The 9,522-nt window shown below is 43.8% G+C and overlaps 1 protein-coding gene across 1 annotated transcript; it reads right to left on the bottom strand.

Moving 5' to 3' along the window:
• Nucleotides 1-1,901: 1,901 nt before the first annotated feature.
• On the bottom strand, nt 1,902-2,684 carry LOC309806586 (proline-rich protein 23C-like; the record flags this gene model as incomplete). The annotated part of the gene is made up of 1 exon (XM_082625471.1): nt 1,902-2,684. One exon carries the CDS (start codon nt 2,682-2,684, stop codon nt 1,902-1,904), a length of 783 nt encoding a protein of 260 aa, XP_082481597.1.
• Between the last annotated feature and the right edge of the window lie 6,838 nt (nt 2,685-9,522).

Below are 9,522 nucleotides of genomic sequence, written 5' to 3' on the forward strand. Positions count from 1 at the left end.
AAAACAGAAATAGACTCACAGACATAGAAAACAACCTTATGTTTACCAAAGGGGAAAGAGGGTGGGGGAGAGATAAATTAGGAGTTTGGGATTAGCAGATATAAAACTATCATGTATTCAGTGTAAAACAGATAAACAACAAGGTCCTACTGTATAGCACAGGGAACTATATTCAATATCCTGTAATAAACCATAACCATGTAAAAGAATATGGAAAAAATATGTAACTTTGCTGTACACCACAAAGTAACACACCAATGTAAATCAACTATACTTCAATTAAAAAATAAAATAAAATTTAAAAATGTGCTAATGAACAGCTGAGTCAAATATAAAAGGAACAACAACTTGATTGGCAGAGACCTCTTGCCTGCAACAACAATAAAAAATGGCAGAACAATGGAGTAATGTCTTTAAAGTACTTAAATAACACTTTAGAATTAGGAATGAATACATAATAAAAGTTTTCAGATATACAAGACTATGAGAGTGTACTACACAAAACATGTTGAGATTTACAAAACCAAGATAATTTACTACACATAGGGTATAGTGGAAAGAACTATTAAAGTATATTCTTCAGCAAGAAGAAAATTGAGGCTAGACTTTGAGAGTGGAATATAAGAATAAAAAGGTAGAGAGGAAATGGTGAAGCATGTTGGTGAATATAAATAGTATTGATGTTTAAAAAAACTGAAACCATCTTGTTTTCAGCTTTACCTGTAGATTTTATTTCTTTTGTAAAAATGTGAAAGAAATATGGTAATTAATTAATGTTTTATTTTTTTTAATTTTTATTTATTTATTTTTGGCTGCGTTGAGTCTTCGTTGCTGCGCACGGGCTTTCTCTAGTTGCGGTGAGCGGGGGCTACTCTTCGTTGAGGTGCACGGGCTTCTCACTGCAGTGGCTTCTCTGGTGGCGAAGCATGGGCTGTAGGTGCGTGGGCTTCAGCTGTGGCTCATGGGCTTAGTTGCTCCACGGCATGTGGGATCTTCCCAGACCAGGGCTCGAACCCATGTCCCCTGCATTAGCAGGCAGATTCTTAACCACTGCGCCACCAGGGAGGCCCCTAAATTAATGTTTTAAGAGTTAGAGGTTTGATTTACAAAAGAAAAAACTCGGGGTAGAATGTCAAAGGTATGAATAATGTGGAATAGCAGGAATGCAAACATTTTACATCAGTCTCTGAGTCAAAATAACCGGAGGAAGAGATTTAAAAAGGAAATGCATATCCTAATACATGCTGAAAACATCTGATAAAATCCAGCATTTATTCATAATGAAAAGTGAACTTGACTGGAAGAGAACTTCCTCAGGTTAAGAGGAAGCTATGAACAAACATCATACAATTATGTATAGTAACCATCATACTATTTTGCAACTTTCCAGGAGAGCAGCTCAAAACACCAAGAAAGAGAAAAGCCATGGCTAAAAATCTTCATAAATGCATGGGAAAACATATAACATGAGAAATCCAGTTATTTATTGGTTTGGGGAGAAATAGGGTAGCAATAGGGTATGGTGCTGGAGAGAGAAGAATTTGAGAGAAAATAACCAATGCAAACGAGCGGGAATGGATAGGCCTGAGAATGATGTTGTAAAGAAGTCCAGACGTCTGAACACACATTGTCCGGTATCCCTGGGCGGATTTTCCATTTCAAAGATGAGGTCTAGAGTCTGCTTTCTTTTCCTGACATCTTCTCCTGCTACTATAGCCAGTCTGGAGGGGAAAAGGAGTTGTTGGCCCACGAGATGCTTAATTTCCAGGTTGTAGGACATTCAGTGTAAAAGACGCCGGGAAATCCATTGGGCCTCCAGGATGGTAGCCAGAATTTGTGTGTGTGTGTGTGTCTGTGTGTGTGTGTGTGTGTGTGTGTGTGTGTGTACCCCGCGGTGCAGTTCATTCCGGGAACAGACATCTCTGGGCCTCGCGCTTAGGACGGTAAGGGCGTTGGGGGCGCTCGTGAGGACCCGGACTCAGAGAGGGAGGTAGAGGTTGGAGTGGTGAGTCGAGGGAGAGCTCCCGAAGGTGCAAGTGCAGGTTGTCGTCGTGGTGAGGAGAGCGTTTCTCTGGACTAGGATTGGGCGCCCGAGGACGGGGCTCTGGGACAAAGCCCTGCGCGCTGGGTCCCGACACCCTTGCGGTGGGGCTGCGGAGCTCAGCGACGGAGCCGGCTTCAGCCTCCATCCCAGGCGGCAGGAGCTCGGCGTCTGCTTCCTCCTGGTTGGCCTCTTCTTGGCGGGCGATCTCTGGGACAGCTGCGCAGAAGAATCCCGGCTCCCGGGCCATGTACTCCCCTGGAGCGCTCAGGAAAGCGGCCCGTTGCAGGCCCTGTCCCCACGGGCCTTCCACGCCCCAGCCCAGGAGGGCCTCGGGGACCAGCATGAGCATGTGATCTCCGAGAGACACTTGCAGCACGGACGTGGGCTTGGGCGCCAGCAGCACGTCGACGCCATCTAGGGGCAGGTGCAGGGCACAGCCGGCGGGCAGGACCACTACGGAAGTGAGCGCGTCCGCGGCCGGAGGTCCCGTCAGGTTGTCCAGGCTGGGCGCCGCCTCGGACTCGGACTCGGGGTCCTCGGGCTCCTCCGTTCGGCGGCGCTTGGCGGGGCCGGGTCCTTCGGTCTGCGGTCCCCCCCAGTCCGCAGGGTAGGCACTGGGCCTGCGGGGCCGTTTGCCCATGACCTCGACCGACGGACGGCGCCCCCGGGGCCTGGCAGAGGGCGAGGAGGCGCTCGATCCTGCACGCTGTGACGGGTTTCGACGACGGCTGAGGCAAGCCGGGGCGGGGCGGCGCGATGCGGCGACGGCAGGACGGCGCGATACGGGACGAGTCCTCGGAGCTCCGGGGCCGCCTCCTGCAGTTGGTCCTGCAGTTCAGGTTTCTAGGGGAACGGCGTCTGGCGCGGGGCTGGGCCTGGCGCCTTCGAATCTTCAGCTCGTCACGCCGATTCGTCTACGCAACAGACAGCGAAAGATGTTGCCCGTGAAGCCAGTGGAATCCTAGTCGCAAAATGTCACGCGAAGCCCCGCCCCCTCCAAGGCTCCGCCCCGTAGACCTCGCGGTATCTGTGCTGCCCAATAGCCGGGGCTGTGGTTGGTAGAAAGCTACTGTTAAAGTCCTCCGGGGGCCAGAATACTCGTGTACTTCATTTTTAGAGAAAAAAAGATACCCCGAAAATGGAACTTTAACTATTAGTCACCTTTAAGGTTAATATTTTCCTTTGATTTCAGGCATTCTAGAGAAAAAAACCACTCAAATAGACCACCCCCCTGGCAACATAAAACGGACCTATCTAAACGTTCCATGAAATTCCTTTAATGCTTGTGCTTTCATTTCAGGAGTAAATGGAAAATACTCATATATGTTTAGGTAAAGCTCTGTCTTAATAGTCAAATATTTGTGGCAGTTCCTTCCTGAAGATAAAAGCTGTTATCAAATTAAAACAATCTTAGTATAATTAACTTGTTTTATTCAGTATTTATTATATGCCAACCATTCTACTGAGGTTTAAAAAATGATCTTCATTTATTAAATTAAATTAAATTTATTTATTTATTTATTTATTTGGCGGTACGCGGGCCTCTCACTGTTGTGGCCTCTCCCGTTGCGGAGCACAGGCTCCAGACGCGCTGGCTCAGCGGCCATGGCTCACGGGCCCAGCCCCTCCGCGGCATGCGGGATCTTCCCGGACCGGGACACGAACCCGTGTCCCCTGCGTCGGCAGGCGGACCCTCAACCACTGTGCCACCTGGGAAGCCCTGATCTTTGTTTTGAAAAAATTTTTTATTTTTATGTACTTTTGGCTGCGTTGGGTCTTTGTTGCTGCGTGCGGGCTTTCTCTAGTTGCAGCGAGCGGGGGCTAGTCTTCGCTGCGGTGCACAGGCTTCTCGTTGCGGTGGCTTCTGTTTGTTGCGGAGCACGGGCTCTAGGCACACGGGCTTCTGTAGTTGTGGGACGCAGGCTCAGTAGTCGTGGCTCTTGGGCTCTAGAGTGCAGGCTCAGTAGTTGCGGCACATGGGCTTATTTGCTCCACGGCATGTGGGATCTTCCCGGACCAGGGCTCGAACCCGGCATGCGGATTCTTAACTACTGCGCCGCCAGGACCCTGGTGGCGCAGTAGTTAAGGTATGTACTAAAAGCTGTACACATTTAATGTAAACAACTTGAGTTTGTAGATAAGAATACACTCGTGAAACTATCACCACAATCAAAACCGTAAAAGTTATCTATGACCTGCAAAAGTGTCTTCCTGCCCTCTCTGAAAAAAAAAATGACCTTTTTTACTTTTCACAACACCTGAAGCTCAGAGTGGTCAAGTGAGGTTTCAAAACTTAAATATGTACCACGTTTGTGTTAGATATAGGCATCCAATGCAGACTTCTCTGGTTTTAAATCATGAACTCTTAACTCATACATTTATTGCATACACCTAAGAGTGAATTACTATAATTGGTCCTGTGTGTGTCTTTTCAAGTTAATAGGTAGGGACTTCCCTGGTGACGCAGTGGTTAAGAATCTGCCTGCCAATGCAGGGGACATGGGTTTGATCCCTGATCTGGGAAGACCCCACATGCTGCAGAGCAGCAAAACCCGTGCGCCACAACGGCTGAAGCCCTTGTGCCTAGAGCCTGTGCTCTGCAACAAGAGAAGCCACTGCAATGAGAAGCCCGCGCACTGCAACCAAGAGTAGCCCCTGCTGGCCTCAACTAGAGAAAAGCCAGCATGCAGCACCGAAGACCAGACACAGCCAAAAATAAATAAATAGATAAATAAATAAACAAAGAAATAAATAAATTTTAAAATTATAAAAAAAAGATTCAAAAAATGTTAATAGGTAACGCCTTCCTCTTTTTTTTTCCCCAAAATATTTTTCACAGTTTAAACTCCTGTGAGCGGAGTATGTTTCCATTTCATTACATCCTTGTAAACATTTCTTATTGATAGACTCTTAACTGTTTTCCAACCTGGTGTAGTAAAATGCTATATCATTGTGTTTTCATTTTGCATTTCTGATTGCCAGTCAAGGTGGATCATTTTTTTCACATGCTTATTAGCCAATATTATATTTAATTCTTTGAAATATTCCCATCTTCTTGGTTTTTTTTTACTTAAAAAAATTAGGTTTCAACTTTTCCTCCAACTTTTTGCAGTGCTGGTTCGTTCTTCAAAGACCAACTCTGAGGGCACTTTCTTGAAAAGGGCATTTCTGACCATTTTGTTTGGAATGGTTTCTTCACTTACTCTCTATCTCATCCCTCTCTCTATGGCCTTCATAGTATTACCACATTCTGTAAATAAACAAAATATTGTTTAAAGACATTGGGGTTCAGTCATACTACTACCAGTCACTTATCAAATGTATGTGTAGCAAATGTCTCTATCACAGTCTTTGAAGACTTTCGCCCTTGATTCACTGTAATTCTCACTCATTGCACATCTGCTGTAGTTTGTGGTGAGTTTAATATTGTCATGGATCCCTCCTCCCCCCACATCTTGGCTTCTCAGTTCTCTTCCTCTTCAGTAATTTTGTCCTCCCTCCTACCTCATTGACTCATACTCTTTTACCTTGTCATTATGAAACTTATATGGTAGTCATCAGTTACATCCATTAGACTATAACTTAATTAGTAAATAGTAAACTGTAAACTGCCTTCGCTGGTCAAGCTCACTTTAACTGTTTTTACAAAAACTTGCATATCCCCCAAGCATGATGTAGCCTAAAGAGTAAGCTACAAGGCCTCTTCACGACCCCTATGGATAAGTACCTCTGATGTAAGAGTCTTAAGATGTTTGCCCGAGTTGTTTTTTTGGAACTTGGAGTCAGTTGTCCAGTTTGAACTTCAGCTGGTTAAGACTGGTTGGGACAACCGCCTCTCCCCTCGGGCATGCGAGAGTGTCTGATCGGTGGCCATTTGATGTCAGAGGGCCAAAACCTCCACCCTAAGAATATGCCAATGTCGCCGTTTTCTGAACATGCATCCTCTGAAGAAGCACGTAGCTTAGTTGCACCTGCCGAGAATAACGATACATCTTTTTTTAAAAATGTATTTATTTATTTAATTTATTTATTTTTGGCTGCGTTGGGTCTTCGTTGCTGCGTGCGGGCTTTCTCTGTTTGCAGTGAGCGGGGGCTTCTCTTCGTTGCAGTGTGCAGGCCTCTCATTGTGGTGGCTTCTCTTGTTGTGGAACACGGACACTAGGAGCGTGGGCTTCAGCAGTTGTGGCACACGGGCTCAGTAGTTGTGGCACGCAGGCTCTAGAGTGCAGGCTCAGTACTTGTGGCTCAAGGGCTTAGTTGCTCCGAGGCATGTGAGATCTTCCCAGACCAGGGCTCGAACCCATGTCCCCTGCATTGGTAGGCGGATTCTTTTTTTTTTTTTTTGGTAGGCGGATTCTTAACCACTGTGCCACCAGGGAAGTCCCGACCCGATCTTTTTCTCCTTTCCACTCACCTTTCCCCACACTCCCTGCACCTCAGGCCACCCTAATTCTTTATCCAGTAAATATCCCTAGCCCCTGGCCTTTGGGGAGATGGATTTGAGATTTGTTCTCCTTTCTCCTTGCTTGACTGCCTTGTGAATAAACCCTTTCTCTGCTGCAAACCTCTCTATCTCAGAGTTGGGCTTTCTGTGTGTGAGGCAAATGAACGTGGCTCAGTAACAATTACTCCAAATTGTGACCCCCTCTGTAATCACAATTTAAAAGATTTATTCTCAGAGTAGTGGCTACCTCCTAACTTTCTAGCTTAGCCCTTTACATATCCAAACTCCATCAATGCTTATGCCCTTCTGGAAAAATTCATCTTTTCAGTGAAACTTAAACTATCAGTTCTTCACTTCCCTCCATAACTGGAACTTAAATTCCACGAAGAGTCATTTTAATCATTGCTATATGTATATCTTTTTTAAAAATTATTTTTTATTGAGGTAACATTTGTTTATAACATTATATAAGTTTCATATGGACAACATTATATTTCTACTTCTGTACACACTACAGCATGCTCACCAACAAAGATTTAGTTTGTATAGTCACCACAGAGTTGATCCTCTTTATCCATTTCACCCTTTCCCCTCTGGTAGCCACTACTCTGCTCTCTGTATCTACATGTTTGTTTTTGTTTGGTGTGGTTTGTTCATTTACTTTGTATGTTTTTTTTTAAATTCCATATCTATGTGAAATCATATGGTATTTGGCTTTCTCTAGCTGACTTCTTTCACTTAGCATAATACTCTCAGTGTCCATCCATGCTGTGGCAAATGGCCAGGTTTTATTTTTTTCCTATGGCTGTATCTATATTGTATATATTGTGTTTCACCTCTTCTTTATTCATTTATTGGTTGATGGGCACTGCGGTTGTTGCTATACCTTGACTATTGTAAATAATGCTGCAATGAACATGGGGTGCATAAGTGTTTTCAAGTTAGTGTTTTCATATACTTTGGATAAATACTCAGAAGTGGGATAGCTGGATCATATGGTAGTTCTATTCCTGCATTTCTAAGGAATCTTCATACCGTTCTCCATAGTGGCTGTGCCAGTTTACATTCCCACCGACACCGCAGGAGGGCTCACTTTTCTCCACGTACTCGCCAACACTTTTAATTTCTTGCCTTTTGATAAAAGCCATTCTAACAGGTATGAAGTGATATGTCATTGTCGGTTTTTATTTTAGTTTTTTAAAAATTGAGGTATAATGGAGTTACAGTGTTACGTTTCAGGTGTACAAGATAATGATGAACAATTCCTAAAGATTATACTCCATTTATAGTTATTATAAAATATTGGCTATGGACCCTTGCCTGGCGGTCCAGTGGTTAAGACTCCATGCTTCCACTGCAGGGGCCCCGGGTTCAGTCCCTGTTCAGGGAACTAAGATCCGCGTGTGCTGCGGGGTACGGCCAAAAAATAAATATTGGCTGTATTCCCTGTGTTGTACAATATATCCTTGTAGCTTAATTACTTTAAACATAGTAGTTTATACCTCTTCATCTCTTACCCCATCTTGCCTCTCCCCACTTGTAACCACGAGTTTGTTCTCTATATCTGTGAATCTGTTTCTTTTTCGTTATATTCACTAGTTTGTTTTATTTTCTGGATTCCATGTTTAAGTGATAACATAACAGTATTTGTCTTTCTCTGTCTGACTTATTTCACTATGCATAATACCCTACAAGTCTATCCATGTTGTTGTAAATGACAAAATTTCACTCTTTTTTTATGGCTGAGTATATACATACACACAGACACACACATGCATATATGTATCACATCACATCTTCTTTAGCTGTCCATCTGTTGATGGACACTTAGGTTGTTTCCATATTTTGGCTGTCATAAATAATGCTGCCACGAACATTCAGCTGCATGTATCTTTTCAAAGTAGTGTTTTTGTTTTCTTTGGATGTATACCCAGGAGTGGAATTGCTGTATCCTATGGTAATTCTATTTAGTTTTTTGAGGAACCTCCACACTGTTTTCCACAGTGGCTGCACCAATGCACATTCCCACCAACAGTGTACGGGGGTCCCCTTTATTTCACAACCTAGCCAACATTTGTTATTTGTGGTCGTTTTGATGTTAGGTGTTCTTACAGGTGTGAGGTGGTATCTCATGGTGGTTTGATTTGTATTTCTCTGACGGTTAGTGATGTTGAGCATCTTTTCATGTGCCTGTTGCCCGACTGTTATGTCTTCTTTGGAAAAATGTCTGTTCAGCTCTTCTGCCCATTTTTGTTAATTGATTTTTATTGGAGTGTAGTTGATTTACAATGTTGTGTTAGTTTCAGGTGTACAGCAAAGTGAATCAGTTATACATAGATCCACTGTTTTTTAGATTCTGTTCCCATATACGTTATTACAGAGTATTGAGGAGAGTTGTATAAACTTTTTTTTTACATCTTTATTGGAGTATAATCGCTTTACCATGGTGTGTTAGTTTCTGCCTTATAACACAGTGAATCAGTTATACATATACATATGTTCCCATATCTCTTCCCTCTTGCGTCTCCCTCCCTCCCACCCTCCCTATCCCACCCTTCTAGGTGGTCACAAAGCACTGAGCTGATCTCCCTGTGCTATGCGGCTGCTTCCCAGTAGCTATCTGTTTTACATTTGGTAGTGTATATATGTCCATGCCTCTCTCTCGCTTTGTCAGAGCTTACCCTTGCCCCTCCCCATATCCTCAAGTCCGTTCTCTAGTAGGTCTGTGTCTTTATTCCTGTCTTACCCCTAGGTTCTTCATGACATTTTTTCCCTTAAATTCCATATCTATGTGTTAGCATACGGTATTTGTCTTTCTCTTTCTGACTGACTTCACTCTGTATGACAGACTCTAGGTCCATCCACCTCATTACACATAGCTCAATTTCGTTTCTTTTTATGGCTGAGTAATATTCCATTGTATATCTGTGCCACATCTTCTTTATCCATTCATCCAATGATGGACACTTAGGTTGTTTCCAGCTCCGGGCTACTGTGAATAGAGCTGCAATGAACATTTTGGTACATGACTCTT

This window comes from Mesoplodon mirus (assembly GCF_964341445.2).
Source record: "Mesoplodon mirus genome assembly, chromosome: 6".
Lineage (NCBI taxonomy): Eukaryota > Metazoa > Chordata > Mammalia > Artiodactyla > Ziphiidae > Mesoplodon > Mesoplodon mirus.